This window comes from Mus pahari, chromosome 13 (assembly GCF_900095145.1).
Source record: "Mus pahari chromosome 13, PAHARI_EIJ_v1.1, whole genome shotgun sequence".
Classification (NCBI taxonomy): Eukaryota; Metazoa; Chordata; class Mammalia; order Rodentia; family Muridae; genus Mus; species Mus pahari.
The window spans coordinates 17,498,930-17,516,672 of record NC_034602.1 but is presented as its reverse complement, the minus strand read 5'-3'; the positions used below and the strand labels follow the sequence as shown (position 1 = coordinate 17,516,672).

The following is a 17,743-nucleotide window of genomic DNA, read 5'->3' as shown; positions in this document are numbered from 1 at the left end:
GCTAATGTTATCAATACATCTGGGTGTTATGAAAAAGTACATAATGTAAACTGATTAAAGAGATGAACTGTGGTCACAGGAAACAGCTTCACATAGCGGCTCCATTGTTCTACCTAGCGTGGGACAAACTGATGTGCCTCTGGGACTAAATTTCTCTTTATCAGAACATTGCTGTATTATCACAGAAATCTCAAAAGAAATGAGTGTCTGAGACAAAAAAAAAAAAAAAAAAAAAAACAGAACATCTTCTAAAATGTGTTGTATTATAGGATTTTGAGATAAATTTCTACTGACATGAATAAAGGGCCTATGGGGGTTAGATATGGTTTCTGATATACAAGGTTAAGAAGTCCTCTGGAAAAATAAAGACATCTATAGGATAGGTAGACAGACTGGTAGGCTGCCTGAGAGACAGACAGACAGGCAGGCAGGCAGGCAGGCAGGCAGACAGACAGACAGACAGACAGACAGACAGACAGACAAGTAAAGAAACTGCGATGGTTAATCTGCATGGTAAATTTGACCTGATTTAGAAAGACCCTAGTAATGCACTTCTGCTTATGTCTATGATGTTGTTTCCAGCAAGGTTTAACTGAGAGAAGACATGTACTAAGTGTGGATGGTACCATTCATGAACTGAGGTATGAAAAAAAGTAAAAGGAGAACCGAGCACTGGCTCACCTCTCCCTGTTCTCTGGATGAAATGTAACAGATGTTCCTGCTCCTGATGCTATGGCTTCCCTGCTGTATTGGACTGCATCCTCAAAGTGTGAACCAAAATAATCCCTTGCAAATAGATTGATATTTGCAAGTATTTTGTGACAGCAATGAAAAAATGACTAAATCAGATGTCAAGGAAGACATTAGTAACCTGCAGCTGTAACAAAGACCCACCCACAGCAAAGCCTCAAAATTTGGTGGAATGGACATAGTTTCTAGTATATTTAACAATGTTGTCGGGAAAAGCCATCTTTTGACTAATGGAAAAATGATTCACACCTAAAGAGTGTCAATGCTCTGATGTTCTTCAGAGTTATGACTCAGAGACAGAGACAGAGCTGCCAAGGCACCAGGCAAGAAAGAGAATGTGAAATCCATCAAAGAATAAAAGGATACTCAGCATGCTTCATGTGATGCCAGTGTTCAGAGTATGCCTTCTGCCCTGGAATCTGGGATGCAGAGTCAGACAAAACGAAGCAGCTAAAGAAGGGAAAGGCAGCCTTCCTTCTCAAGTTGCACCTCAGCGTATGGGTGATGATACAGAGCTTGGAACAGTCAAAGGCATGAGCCCTCAGAGGTACTCTCCACACTTCATCCAGTTGAGGATGTGCTTAGAAAAATAAAACTTCATGATTTCTTCCCAGTACTTTGTTCAGAGCTTGGAAAAGAGAGGTGATAGACAGATAGCTACCACCTCCACAAACACATTTTTAGATGCTCAAATCCCCCTGCCCCCTCGCTCTGATACTCTGTGTTTCCATAGACATCTATACTTTCAATAACATTTCACCTTTCCACTTAATGAAAGGTTCTCTTTGGCAAATTGTCAACTGCTTGAGTGACTACTTTTTACCTTTTAGGCCACAATTAAGACAAATAAGTGACTATAGTACTGCAATAACCAGTCATAATTGAGACAGCCACTTATCTACCAATAAACAGGTAGTAATAGAAGACAGATATACTCGACAAAGGGATGACTCATGTTCTAGAAGGACAGAGCATGATTATAGATTTCATCATGCTATTTAGAGGAGTGTGGAGATTAAATGTATATTTTTTTCTGGAACTTTCTGTTTAATATTTTCAGAGTGCAGTTAGCTATACCAGAAATGTCAGAATATGAAATTAGAGTTTACAGTGTTATATGGTTCCCTAGGCCTGAGAAGAGAGGATTAGACATTTCAAGTTAATGCTCCCAGGTGTCAGCATATAGCTGAAGGAAAGAGGAGCAGTAGAAACCATAGGTTAGGCCATGTCTAATGATAAGCCTTAGAAGACTTTGTACTGCTCTGAAGACAAAAGGAAGGCGTCTTAAACATGGGTCCTATGAAATAAACCCCATATCATAGTTAAAACAACTTACTATGCACAAGTCTCCATTTTCTGTGAATCTGAATAGTGTGGAGCATTTAGATTAGATACTTTGCTTCCTTCACAAGCGTCAGCTTTCTCCAAGTACCTTTGTTTACGTAATTTCTCATAAGTAATCTCTGTGACGCCCCCAAAATTTCAGTGCTAAAATCAAACAAATGTTACTCTACAAGCATTGGGTCCTTAAGAACCAAAGACCCCAAAATAGTTTCCTAGCTTAGTAACTGGAGCAGAGTGGTGTCTCACTTTTACTTCTAAATAAAGCTCAGATGTTCACCCTGAACACATTGTGTTAAAACCTCAAGAGTAAAGAATTCAGCATTTCCAAGGACCTGCAACAGAGCTAACTGGGTCAGTGTAAAGATGATTTGGTTGTGAGAGGTGTGAAAGCCCTACCTTTTCTGATACCTTGTCTTGACCCAGAAGGCTGGGACTTGGAGGAGGAGGGGCTCTGCGCTTCTTCATGTCTGACTTCATAGACACTCCAGAGATGTTGCCCAGGGAGAAGGAGGGACCCAGTGTTAGGGACCGAGAATGCAAGGATGGTGAGTTGGGTGTTGTTACACAGCCCTGTAACAGGAAGAGACAGATAACACCTCATCAGTACGATCTTTCTTCTTGAAACCACCCACTCAGTCTTCTAGTGGCATCTGTTTCTACTGGCAGAGATTAAGAACTGGAGCAAGATTCTTATTACTATTCCCCTAGGAAACATTTTGCACTATTTTTTTTTTTTTTTGAGAATTTCAAGTGAGAGGACTGTATTTACATCATTTGTGCCATGTCTTTCCTCCCTGTAATTCCTTCTGTGTTTCCCTACTCTTCTCAAGTTCATGACCTCTTTTTCTTTAATTATTATTGTTACACACACACACACACACACACAGACACACAGACAAATGTATACAACCTCTTGAGTTCATTTACTGTTGCTCAGATGTATGTGTTTAGAGCTGCTTGAGTCTGGACCACCTATCAGAAGTTCATACAGTGATCTCTGTGATATGTCAGGAGCAGATATATTCTCTTTTTCTCTGAAGTCAGTAATCCCTTATAGCTTCTCAGTAGGGGTGGGGCCTGGTGAGAGTTCCCCCATTCACATTGGCGCTGTCATTGTGTTGGTATTGTCATTTTCAGGTCTTGTTTAGGCAACCATACCATTATAATTTCATGGGTGCAGCTGAATCATGAAACAATCTAAACCTTTAAGAACACTTAGTGACTAGAATCATTTGGTATTTCCACCTAAACTACAGATGTAAATATGCTATCTTAAAACTTTAACATGTCACATCAGCCATCCTAAAGTTTTATCGTGCCTTGGGATTAAGTTCTTAGAGATTGCAAAGACAGGCTCTTGACACTGTAGTATCCACCAATGGCCAAGAAGAGTATTAGTTTACCACTGAGAGTTGCCAGGTTCTCCATTTTTTCTTTTCCATAATTTTTATTGATTCTCTGTGAATTTCACATCAGAGACCCCAATTCTATTCATTTCCCAGTCCTTCCTCATTGACCCCCTTTCACCTGTAATCTCCCCCTGCAAAAATAAAATAAAATAAAATAAATAATAAAACATCTCCCTGTAGAAGTTGTGATGTGTTATGGTGTGTTGTTACACAGAATACCCTTTTCCCCAAACAGCTTCTTCTAACCTCCGGAAGTTATGCGAAAATGCAATGGTGTATCAAAAGTGCTATGCTTTGAAGGGTCTCAGGCCAACAGTGTAGGACTTGACAACAGTTGCTTGTGAACAAATATATACCTGCCACCAAACACATGAAGTTGTTGGTTTCTAGAAACAGTTCCCCTTCTTATGAAACCACCTTAATAACGTACCCATTTTCTTTCAATCATCCGCTGCCCATGTCTTTCTTAATAGAAAATGAGTAAAGAAATTTCTACGCAGAAAAGACACTTAGAGAACTAGAACTCTAATTTTAGATTAGAAAGAAAAGCAGTCATGCCTCAAGCTGTACCATCACTCACATTGATCTTTATCTATAGCTCAAGTTATCCTGGATATGTTCCACATAAAATCAATGCAGAGAAAGACAAAGCCTCAAACTAGGAAGGTACTGTCGGAGTTTTGATTTCTAACTTTGCCACCACCAGCCACATAACCATGGGCAAATTTTAATTTGTCTCTCTAACAGTTTCTCTCTTGCAAAACTGAAGTGAATAGCTCCTACATAACAGAACTATCATTGTGAACGACATGAGTTACTACATGTAATCAAGCAGGAAAGAGTTCTTGGCACGGAGGGAGCATTCAAAGTGCTTAAGTGATTATGATTATGTAATGCCTTGTCTATCTTTCTCTCCCCATTTATGTGTGGGCTCTGTGAAGACAGTGACTACCTCTTGATTTAATCACTGCCGTGTCCTCAGCACTCATAGTTCCTACAGCCTGAAAGGTTCATGAGCTGACGTCTCTTGGAATGAAGAGATAGATGGTGCTTGAGCCTCTGGAAAACTCTGCTTTCACATTTAAACTTGTGGATAAGGTTTCCAGAGACCAACTCATTCTCCATATGCAAAATAACTATGTAGCTGAACATGGGGCACATACCTATAATTCCAGATGCTGAGGATAGTGATCTTGAGACTAGCCTGAGATATAAAGCAAGACCTTACCAAATAACTGTTTTAATTAAAGAAAAGAAACATATAAAAGAAACTTATAGGAGAAAGCAACCATCTCGTTACTTTGGTCAATCATAAATCTTACTATTCAATTTCCTGAGAAAGAAATTTAGCCTTAGGTTTCTTTGCCCTTAATTACAAAAGCTTTGGTGGTTTGAAAATGCTCCCCATATGCTCAAATATTTGAATACTTGGTTTCTAGTTGGTGGAACTGTTTGAGAAGGCTTAGGAGGGTTGGAGCAGGCACAGCCTTGGAGGAAGTTGTATCATTAGGTGGGCTTTGAGGTTTCAAAATCCCATACCATTTCAGTTAGTGGTTTCTCTGTGGTTATTGTCCTAACATGTAAGATCTCAGCTACTTCCCACCCCCTTGTGTATTTGCCTGCTGCCATGATAGCCATTAAATAACCATGTGAAACTATAAGCAACCCCTAACAACTCTTTCCTCTATAAGTTGTCTCCATCTTGTCCTTGGAAAACCTCAGGAACACAGGACCTAAGAGTTCTGGTAAATGAAGTATAAGAAGCAAACCAGAGAAGGAACTTTGCTCACTCAATAACTAGAGTTATAGAGATGTTTTACTGGTACCAACTTGACTCAACTAGCTCCAAATTTAAGCGGAGCACTAACCTCAATTTTCCTTGCCAGTAGCATGTAGCCAGAAACATAGACACCAGGATCATCCAAGCTGCTTAATTTACTTATATATAAAGTCAGCTGATTACATATGCACACACACACACACACACACACACACACACACACACACACACAACTTTGTACATATTTAACACACAGTATAGGCACAAGCTCGCATGCTCTCTCTCATTAGGGAGGTTGGCTTCACTCAATGGAGAGCTCTGTACTACTTGGCATCCCAGTATCACGAATACCATTCTCAGAACAATGCATTTCACAATTCTGCATCCAAAATTGCTTCTCTTCCATCTCCCCTATCTAATCATGTGCCTTCACTCCCTCTGTCCTTAGTGTTCACTGCTAACTATGCTTGCCTGAGTAATCACAAAACAAGCCTGTGAAATTACCTTGGTATTTTAAGTGTCCTGTGTCTTGTATGAGGCTCTATGTAGCCATTTCATTTAAAACATTTTCTAAGACATATCAATTGCAAATAGCATCTTGGTTAGAGGTTGGGCTTTGTATCCACTTCCTCTTCTCAGTTCTGGCATTCTGTCTGGTTTGATCATGTATAAATGTGTACCATATGTGTGTGTGATGGCCAAGGAGGTCAGAAGAGGACACCAGATTCCCTGAAACGGAACTTTCAGAGAGTTATGAGCTGTCATATAAGAGCTAGGAAACCATTCCAAGCCCTCTGTGAGAGAGCAAGTGCTCTTAACCTCTGAGCCATCTCTCCAGGCCCAAAGCACTGAATATTTCACTTGGATTTGAATTTTAATGCTCTTTGTTATTATATGCTTATTGGACACCTTTTGTATAATTTTCAATAAAATATGTATTTTATATCTTTTTAAGTGTTCCTTTATGTTATTTTCCTCATGTAGTAATTTTTGGAGGGTTTTTTATTTATTATTTTATTAGATATTTTCTTCATTTACATTTCAAATGTTATCCCGGATGTTCCCTATACCCTCCCCCTGCCCTGCTCTCCTGCCCACCCACTCCTACTTCTTGGTCCTGGCATTCCCCTGTACTGGGGCATATAAAGTTTGCAAGACTAAGGGGCCTCTCTTCCCAACGATGGCTGACTAGGCCATCTTCTGTTACATATGCAGCTAGAGACACGAGCTCTGGGGGTACTGATTAGTTCATATTGTTGTTCCACCTATAGGGTTGCAGACCCCTTCAGTTTGGAGGGTCTTTTAAAAGGTGTTTTGTGTAGTAACTTTTTTTTATTGCATGAATCTCATTTATTTTGCTGAATAAAAATTTTTAATTAAAGCCAGGCATGGTGGTGCACACCTTTAATCCCAGCACTTGGGAGGCAGAGGCAGGTGGATTTCTGAGTTCGAGGCCAGCCTGGTCTACAAAGTGAGTTCCAGGACAGCCAGGGCTATACAGAGAAACCCTGTCTCGAAAAACCAAAATAATAATAATAATAATAATAATAATAATAATAATAATAATAAATTTAAAAACAATATCTTTGAAGATTTTATAAATTAATTTTAAACCTTGAATTGTGTTAGCATGGCAGGCAGGTTTCGCATGGCGCCTGGAACCAGCTCCTACCCAGATTCTGACTCAATTCCAGGTGTCAGGTAGACAGTTGTCTGTCTCCTGTTCTCATCTCAGACTAGGATACCGAGCATTCAGTATGCTAGTAAGACCTCCAACAGACAGCACTGCCAGAGGGTACCACAGTCACCCTAAGGTACCTTGACTGTCCTCAACATCCTATCAACTCCCTGGGGGAGTCCTCAGCATGTTAACAACTCCCTGCTGGAGTGTGTAAAGATAAGCAATTCTCCAGGAGGAAGCAGAATTGCTCTGTAGCCTTTTGGACTGGATGTGGGAAAAAGGAAACAAACCCTATGTGTCATTTCACAAAGAGTCTAGTTAGTTCTTTATAAAGACGAAAACCAACAATGGCTAATCAAAGTCAAGGAGTGACACTGAGCTCCAGAACTCAGAGTTACTGGCTTGGGGGGAGTGTGCTCTATTTCTTCCCACACAAAATATTGGGTCTTAGAGCTGGGATGTCACCTCCTCAGACATGAACTTAGGTGGAAACTTTTAGATACTGAATCTTGAAGTGATAGAGAGCCCTTGACTAGAGATGAGAGTCACCAGCCTCCCATCCCCAAATAGCGCTAGCTATTCTCCCCTTACTGATGTGACCAATAAATATCCTCAGAGCAAAATAGAATAAGAATCTCTGAGCTAACCAAAGTTCTCAGGTCATTTAGGTACAAACTACCATGAGGTCTGGACTCCCCTTGTTTTCTGAACTTACCCAAAACTTTCTAACCTTAATTTCACTGATTTATGCCATGAAATCACAGAAAACCAAGGTCTATATGAATTTTGTCTGTTAGCGCCAGTCTCTAACCCACTGTACACTACATGACTGAGCCTGAGATACATGTGGACATCCCCTTCCAGACCCTACAGAAAGATAAGTCTCACCTACCACACCTAGTCTGCCTTCTTCAGAGTTTTCACAGGACGATGACCTAGCTAGGGAAGCAGAGAAACTGGCAAACACATTCTGAGGTTTAAGAAACAGATTTAATGCCCTGATCCTCTCTCTGCCTTGTGAGTCTTCCTGCCCCCTCTTTCACAATGTCCCCTGAGTCTTAGGTGTAGGACCTGTTTTCGTAAACTGTTTTCCATTGGAGCTGGGCTCTCCAGCTCTGCACTTTGGTTCTGTGTGGTTTTCTGCAATGGCTTCTGTCTGTTGCAAAGATAAGCTTCTTTGATGACAGGTGAAGAATTCACTTCTCTGTGGGTTCAGGAACAAGTATTTAGAATGCAGTGAGAGCCTATGTGGGTTTAATAAAGTTGTAGCTGTAGGTTCTTCTCCAAGATTCCTGACCTCACTAGCCCTAGGTAATTGGACAGGTTTCTAATACCATATTGGATTTCCCTCTTGCAGATCTGAAGTCTAATTAGAGAGCAATTGGTCACCACCGAGGTATGTGTGACACAAATGTACCCATCCTGGGACTATAAGAAGCTATAACCATAAAGTCTCACTGACATGATCTAAAAATGAGGTGAACAAGGACAACAATAGAAATGTTAACATGGATGAGTGACAGACAAAAGGGCCTCAACCGTACACAAAGAAGTACAGGCAACTAAGGAATACTGGGAGTGGAAGAAACGGTCTTCTTCAGCCAAGAGCACACTGATTGTTATGCAACACCAAATGGTCAGCCCTGAGAACACATGTACAAGCAACATTACACAAACTAAGCAAATAGAACTTATACACTTATAAATGAATTATATATACACACCAAATATACACAAGAATTAATGAATTAATGAAGAAAGAACCACAAATTTGAGAGGCAGGTAAAGCAGAGTATGTTGGAGATGTTGGAAGAAGGAAAGGAAAGGGGGAAATGAAGTAATCATATTATAATCTCAGAAAAACCCTAAAAGACTAAGCCTTTCTAATAAGACAGTGTGTAGTCTTCATGAAATAGTATTATAAAGCAATCAAGTAGTTACTAAGATAGCCGGGCATGGTGGCGCACGCCTTTAATCCCAGCACTCGGGAGGCGGAGGCAGAGGCAGGCGGATTTCTGAGTTGGAGGCCAGCCTGGTCTACAAAGTGAGTTCCAAGACAGCCAGGGCTACACAGAGAAACCCTGTCTCAAAAAAACAAACAAACAAACAAACAAAAAGTTACCTAAGATATTTAAGATCAATTTTATCTTACCTACAATAATGACCACCGTGTTCTATTGTTTTTTCAAGTATTACCAGGCTTTAATATAAAATGAAAAGCATTCACACTAGAAAAAGATTAAAAGACCAAAGTCCAAAGCGTCCTTGATTAAGACATGAGCATGGTCATTTTTTTTTTTTTTTTTTTTTTGAAAAAGCAGAAAAGGTGCTAATCAGTCTCTCTGAAACCATGACCAAGAACTCACAGCAAGGCATGCTGGGGCCATAGCAGAGCTATCCGCCCGCGTGCACACCAAGACCAGCACCTGCAGGGGCCTGAGTGCATACTTTAACCCAGGGACATCAGCAGATATTTCTTCAGTAATCTGATCTGGCTTTATAGCCATGCCTAGCTCACATATCATAATATCGTTGGGAAAATATACTCTGACCCCCCCCCCAAAAAAAAAAAAAAAACCAACCCATTAATGTTCAATTTACACACTCTGCAACTTTGCTATAAAGGTTTAGACAGTGTTTAAGGAAACTGCTAAAATCTGAAATGGTAAGGCTGTCCTTGCAATAAAATGTTCCAGGACTGGTTGCTAGGCACAGGCAAAAGAGTAGGCATGGCAACTGCTCTGAGGTAGCAGCTAATTTCTGGTTCAGGAAAGAATTTCAGAAGAAAGGCCATTTCAATTGTAAGTCAAAAAATCTAGTCTCTGCCACAGTAGAAGGGTGTTTACATCCACGGCTGTGGAACAGCTGCACTGCCTCCCACTTCTCAGATGACCCAGGGATTTAGTATGAATCAAATGTAGTTGGTGGCAAGATTCACCTTCCACCCCCTAGTCTGGTCTCATGAGAATGTCCTGCTGGCTGCTCCAGCCATTTATTCCTGCAGCATTCACTAATTTTGTATAGAAACCATCTCTCTCTCCAACATCTTAGCACATTTGCCTAGCCAAAAGCAAGAGAAAACGGAATAAACTGTCAATTCCTATGTTGAAGGCTTCCCAGGTTTGTTTGTTTTTTTTTTAAGTGCTGTCAAATCACTAAGATAAGCTTTTCACTGGCCTCTAGATTCCTGGAGTACTTTTGTCTTTTGTTGAAGAGAGAAGATGGCAAAGGCCAACAAATATCCTGAGATTGAAAGGAGCTTTATAAGCAGGTGAATGGAAGCACTAATCAGCTTAGGGGCAGCATCTTCTCCTCTCCTTGGAATATGGATGCAGGGAGGACCTGATAGCCTTGGAGGGACAGAGGATGGGGATGGGCTGAGGGGCATTTTTGTTTCTCTGGCTCGAAAAGAAAATATTCTGGCTGACCCACCAGTGTTCTCCAGCTCAGACCTACAACTGGAGCTGGGCTTTAAGATTCCTCAGTATAGACAAGCAGGAGCAAACAGAACATGGATCAGAGCCCTCGTTAGGAGGCTCATTATGTAGTGGATTAACTAGATATGCACTCACTGATAAGCAGATATTATCCCAGAAACTTAGAATACCCAAGATACATTTTGCAAAACACAAGAAAACCAAGAAGGAAGACCATCGTGTGGATACTTCATTCCTCCTTAGAATAAGGAACAAAATACCCATGAAAGGATATAGGTACAGAGACAAAATTTAGAGCTAAGATGAAAGGATGGACTATCTAGAGACTACCCCATCTGGGGATCCATCCCATCATCAGCCACCAAACCCAGATACTATTGCTCATGCCAGCAAGATTTTGCTGAAGGGATCCTGATATAGCGGTCTCTTGTGAGGCTATGCCAGTGCCTGGCAAACACAGAAGTGGATTCTCACAGTCAGCTATTGGATGGAACACAAGGCCCCCAATGGAGGAGCTAGAGAAAGTATCCAAGGAGCTGAAGGGGGATGCAACCCTGTAGGTGGAACAATAATATGAACTAACCAGTACCCCCTGAGCTCCTGTCTCTAGCTGCATATGTAGATGTCCCTAATCGGCCATCATTGGGAAGAGAGGCCCCTTGGTCTTGCAAACTTTATATGACCCAGCACAGGGGAAGGCCAGGGCCAAGTAGTGGGAGTGGGTGGGTAGGGGAGCAAGGGTGGGGGAAGAGTACAGGGAACTTTCGGGATAGCATTTGAAATGTAAATAAAGAAAATATCTAATAAAAAAAGGAAGGCTCATTATTATATATGTTAAAATCCTTAGGGAGTTGCTATAGTTTTGTGTTCATAATATTAATTTTACACACTCATAGATTTGACTCTAGATTCTGGTTGCCGTCTTCTACGTGTCCTGGAATGTACCAAATATTACCAAATATAGACCATTTTTAAGAGACACCCAATGGATAAATAGTCATATGAAAATTCATCTTTCTTTTGAGGTTATATTACTGTGCTTTCTAACATATTATTGTGGAGTTTGTTTTCTTGCTAGTAATTAATTATTATTGTTAATTGAATTACCAGCACACTTTTTTTTGCATAAGCTAGAATGGTATAGAAATCAGCAGGAATCTCTGAGACTACAACGTGTGTAAACAGCATCTCATCCTACCTTTCATAAATGATAATAACTCATTGCTGAGGTGCTGCCTAGAACTACATGGTGTTTTAAAAAATGTTATTGAATGTGTCTTTGTTGTTGCTGTTTTTAACAGCATGCTCAATTACTTAAAACCACATAGGCAAGTTTTTAATCTTCCTACAAAGTGAATTAGCAAAGTAGCTGCTAAACTCAAAATATTTCTTCCAATCTTCCACTCAGTTGTCACCATGAAAGGGAAGTGAGGGACAGCAGAGGCAGACATAGAAAGGAGATCTGGGCAACTTCAATTCACACAAAAGTAATGGTGGTTCTGTAAGCTGTACACCCAACACCTCTCCCTTTATTTTATCTCAGCATCTGTGCTAATAAGCCAAATGCTATTATCTCCCAGGCTCATTTCTAGCTATACAAAAGGTGTTTAAGAATACACCTGTGTTCTTTCCAGCTTCTGGCTATTATAAATAAGGCTGCTATGAACATAGTGGAGCATGTTCTTATTACCAGTTGGAACATCTTCTGGGTATATGCCCAGGAGAGGTATTGCTGGATCCTCCGGTAGTACTATGTCCAATTTTCTGAGGAACTGCCAGAATGATTTCCAGAGTGGTTTTACAAGTTTGCAATCCATCAACAATGAAGGAGTGTTTCTCTTTCTCCACATCCTTGCCAGCATCTGCTGTCACCTGAATTTTTTACCTTAGCCATTCTGACTGGTGTGAGGTGGAATCTCAGGGTTGTTTTGATTTGCATTTCCCTGATGATTAAGGATGTTGAACATTTTTTCAGGTGCTTCTCAGCCATTCAATATTCCTCAGTTGAGAATTCTTTGTTTAGCTCTGTGCCCCATTTTTTAATGGGGTCATTTGATTTTCTGGAGTCCACCTTCTTGAGTTCTTTATATATATTGGATATTAGTCCCCTATCTGATTTAGGATTGGTAAAGATCCTTTCCCAATCTGTTGGTGGCCTTTTTGTCTTATTAAGATGTCCCTCAACAGAGGAATGGATACAGAAAATTTGGTACATTTACACAATGGAGTACTATTCAGCTATTAAAAACAATGAATTTATGAAATTCTTGGGCAAATAGATGGATCTGGAGGATATCATCCTGAGTGAGGTAACCCAATCACAAAAGAACTCACACGATACGTACTCACTGATAAGTGGATATTAGCCCAGAAACTTAGAATACTCAAGATATAATTTGCAAAACACATGAAATTCAAGAAGAAGGAAGACCAAAGTTTGGACACTTTGCCCCTTCTTAGAATTGGGGAAAAAAAACGCCCATAGAAGGAGTTACAGAGCCAGAGTTTGGAGCTGAGACAAAAGGATGGATCATCCAGAGACTGCCACATCCAGAAATCCATCCCATAATCAGCCACCAAATGCAGACACTATTGCATACACCAGCAAGATTTTGCTGAAAGAACCCTGATATAGCTGTCTCTTGTGAGGCTATGCCAATTCCTGGCAACACAGAAGTGGATGCTCACAGTCAGCTATCGGATGGAACATTGGGCCCCCAATGGAGGAGCTAGAGAAAGTACCCAAGGAGCTGAAGGGGGCTGAAACTCTATAGATGGAACAACAATATGAACTAACCAGTACCCCCAGAGCTCGAGTCTCTAGCTGCATATGTAGCAGAAGATCGTTGGGAAGAGAAGCCCCTTGGTCTTGCAAACTTTATAAGCCCCAGTACAGGGGACCACCAGGGCCAAGAAGTGGGAATGGGCAGGTAGGTGAGTGGGGGGAGGGGGAAAGTATAGGGGACTTTCAGGATAGAATTTGAAATGTAAATGAAGAAAATACCTAATAAAAATGGAGAAAAAAAAAGAACACACCTGTGCTCTTAATTAAATTCTGTCCCAAAAAAATGGACACGTATTTCCAGGCTTATTACCTCTAGAGAGACACCCAACAAGGGTCATCCTGAAACTGGCTTGTCTGCTAAGAGGCTGCTGCCTCCATGTCTAACTACTGCAACATCTTAGGCACTATAAGAGAGTCTGATCTCAGTCTCTGGATTTTGGAAACACACTTGTTTTAGCAGCCTATCTTTCTCTATTATGGTGGTCTCTGTGAGAGGTTGTTTGAATGCCATGGACGTTAGCCTAGAAATGAAAACCCGAAGAAGACCATGACACAGTTTTATGATACTTCCCTAAGTAGAAGTTATTGAGGTTAACCACTGGATCTGAGAAGACAAAAACAGAGCAGTAACTGTGAACCACAATAGAATAGACCTCATGGTAGTTAGCAAGTGAGGCCATGAAGCAGAGAGGCTCTAGAGCAGAGAAAGAAGGTCACACAGTTGCCATTACAGTGGTCAGTGGAAGACGTGATATTTTAAAGGAAACACTAGACCAGGGGGAATGGTACTCAACAACAAAACCAACCAGTCAAACAAGCAGAAACAAAACAGTGTCCTGGTGATTCAGCAAAAGCATTAGATTGTGTGCCTTCCCTCCTCTGCTTCTGCCATATATATTCTCTGCAGGCCATGAGATAGCTTCCGCCTCCTGAGAACCAGCATTCTCAACACTGCAGTGAAGCTGGGGTCATCAGTGACATTTGGGTCCAGCTCACTTGTTATCCCACTGGTTATCCTGACATCAGTCCGCATGGGTGGAAAGGGTAGTTCCTGGAGACGAATGGGTACTTGCAGTTTTCCCTGAACACAAGGTAAAAATTGAGTATATTGCTCTGTCTTTTTAAGGAGGAAGCCTTGTTCCAGATCTCTGCATTAAAACCTGCTATCCAACTGTGACAGAAGTTTCAGAATTAATAAATCCCTTCTTTTCTGTGTGCACCATAGCTTTGCTGAAGTACTGTGACCTGCTTTAGGATACAAATACTAACAAATTGGACCAAAAATCAGTTCTCATTGTCTATACTTTGAATATATTATTACATGTAATTAATGGTTCTACTCTAGCTTCTGCACTATTTAATGCAATTGGGATTAATAACAGTAATATTCATAAAAAGTAATGGAAAATGGTGCTTGCCCTTTAGCATTAAAATCATTTATTTATGTACTACCAAGTGGTTCCAATGTTTAAAAGAAAAAGCAGGCTGCAATTGGTTATTGAAGTCAAAAGATAATCAAAACAACAAAAAGCAGGGGTAGATTTTGGCATAATCACACCCATGTAGATGGCTGGAATGAGGAACTCAGTATCACTGTTTGGCAGTGTCACTGATATACAATACCCAGAAAATAAAGTTCTATAATAGTGACAAATAATTGTATACATAGTTTATGAGAGTTTGTGGCTTTTTTCTGCATAGTCCAAACTTCCTTCCTCATCTCAAGTTATTAAATACTTAGAAGGAGATATCTATGTAGTATTATATACTAAATAGAGTCGATACTTGATTTAATGGAACATAAGCAGACCAGCACCTTCCTAGTGATATTTAAGTCATCTATTTGAGTTGTTTAGATTTTACTTGAAGCATGTATTCTGGATCCATTTATAAAGATTTCTCTGGAGGACAACCTACAACAATTAGGAAATTGCCAGCATTCAATACCTTTCCATCTGCACATGACAAGGCAGAGTCAAATCACTTTAAATAGAGAGTGAGACTGAAAGAAGCCTCATAATTTGCACAGACACACACATACACACACACACACACACACACAAAACACACATACACACACAAAACACATATATAAATATATGCATGGACACACACATACACACTTACAAATACACTCACATGTAAATACACAAACACAAACACATATACATACATATAAAACACACAGAAACACATAGAGATACACACATGCACACAGATGCACAGAGACACATATAAATACACACACATATAAACACACACAAACACAAATATACACACATAGAACACACACATTCATACACACACATATAAATACACACATGCACAAAGAAATACGCACACATATATAAACACACAAAAACCACATATACATACACATAGAAAGCATACATAGATACACACACTTAGACATACACCTATAATTCCATATGCAGTCATACACATATAAATACAACAAAGAGAAACATACATAAAAACACATATACACACACAGATACACATATTAGTATAAACAAGCACACACACAAACATACAAAACACACAAATACACATATACATATAGAAACACACATATATACACATACTAAAACACAAACACACACACAAATACACACATGCATGCAGACACACACATACACACACAAACATATACAAACACACGCATACATACACATACAAATAAACACATATAAAATGTTTTTAGTCCAAGACAGAAATCCATTATGCTAAAAGAAAACAAATATCAAAGACAATAAAGTAACTAAGGAACTATGATTAAATGTATAGTTTTACTTAAAATCCTTAGGTAAAAGTTGGAATACATTAAAAATAACAATAAATAACTATGTTTTCAAGTGAGGAAGTCAAACAATTCTTTTCTTACCCTTTTACTTTTTGTGATCTTTCTTCCATTCAAAAAAATAAAAGAATCTCCCCAGAGTATACATGAAGTAGTTATTGTCCAAATTTACCAAATTATCTCAGCCTGAATCTCAATGTCATCCTTGGAGAAATATCCTTTCTGAAGGCTCAACCCAGTTATGACCCCAAAAGGAGACACCTAGCTCCATGGGGGGCATGGCAGGAACTATCACATAGCTTTATGGGAAGCCGTCCTTCAAAGGAGCTTTGCTCTCTAATTACAGGTGCATGGCTTCATCCACGGCGGAAAGCACTCCTAGCGAAGCTACAAGCCGGTCATTCTGACTGTGACATAAAAAGAATTCTTTGATCTCACCACACAGTGGAGGTCAAATATGGAGTTATGATAGATCATACATTCAGCCTATCTCTGGATGTGTGTTTCCAGTAGTATCCATTAACACCAGCCTTCCCACACATATTTACATCCCAGGTGCATGCTCACACATGTACACATACATGTACAACATAGCTAAAGTTAAACATGTAAGGGAGGGCTTCCAAATCACAAAAGAATATGGCAGAAGAACTGGAAATTTTACTTCTTAGCCATTTGTCTCCATTTCCTTTAAACTTTTCTACACTTGGGCTGGAAGTCCAGATGTCCCCTTCAGTTGGAACTCCCCTCAGGGAAGACTCAGAGTGGGAATGCAAGAGAAGACTTGAGCTTATGTGTTCAGACCTTCCCTCCTCTCCCCTGGGAGTGACCCACTCCTTATGAGGGAGTGGACCCCTAGTGTGGAGAATGGGCTTCCATCTCAGCACCATAGCCTCAAGCCCACAGTATCAGCACCGGTTCAGTCAGCTGCTAGCAAGTGAGACTGAACCAGAGGCCATGAAGAGGAAGGCTCATGGAGGCATGGCTGTGTGGATGCTTACTGCGGGGTGGCTGGCCATTCTTCCTCGTTTTTACACTGTTATTTCCTTCAGGTGTTTTTCTGTCCCCTCTCCCTCATCTTTTACCCTATCAATATTAACTGTTCTTATACCATGAATCAAGACCAGACATTAGAAAATAAATCATCACTTCAGAAAAGCTGACTTATTATACTTCATGGTAATAATATTTAGATTTATTGTATTTAACAAATGTTCTATATGCTTGAAAAGTGCTGATGGAAAATTGAAAAGCTTTAACCATAGAAACTATCTGTGATATTAATAGAGATGTTACCTTGATTCAGCTTATATCACAGAGTCTATTTGTATAAGAACATCATATTGTACAGATAAAGTTATATAATTTCCATTTGTTGGTTAAATAAAGAAGTCTTCACTTGTTAAACTATACAAAAATACGGTGTACTGTTTATGAATACTGGTTAAAGAATATGTGTTTCAAAAGTGTCCTTTCGGCCGGGTATGGTGGCACACGCACTCAGGAGGCAAAGGCAGGCCGATTTCTGAGTTCGAGGCCAGCCTGGTCTACAAAGTGAGCTCCAGGACAGCCATGGCTATACAGAGAAACCCTGTCTCAAAAAAACAAAAAAAAAAAAAAAAAAAAATGTCCTTTCCCTGGGTGGGGGAGATACAATATAAATGTGACTAAATATTGTCTGTGAGCTGTGGGAGATGGGTGGGAGGCTTTGTTCATCTTCAACAGTATGAATTGGGGCTAGGAGCATTTCTAAAGTG

General features: G+C 40.0%; 1 protein-coding gene across 6 annotated transcripts in view; it reads right to left on the bottom strand.

The window, feature by feature from the left end:
- The window catches only part of Cobl (cordon-bleu WH2 repeat protein), a 227,255-nt gene that overhangs the window by 100,064 nt on the left and 109,448 nt on the right, over positions 1 to 17,743 (bottom strand). For all 6 annotated transcript variants that reach the window (XM_021210378.1, XM_021210380.1, XM_029544956.1 and 3 more), the window contains one exon: positions 2,491 to 2,664. In XM_021210378.1, coding sequence (XP_021066037.1) covers positions 2,491 to 2,664 — 174 coding nt within the window. The remainder of the gene's footprint in view (positions 1 to 2,490; positions 2,665 to 17,743) is intronic.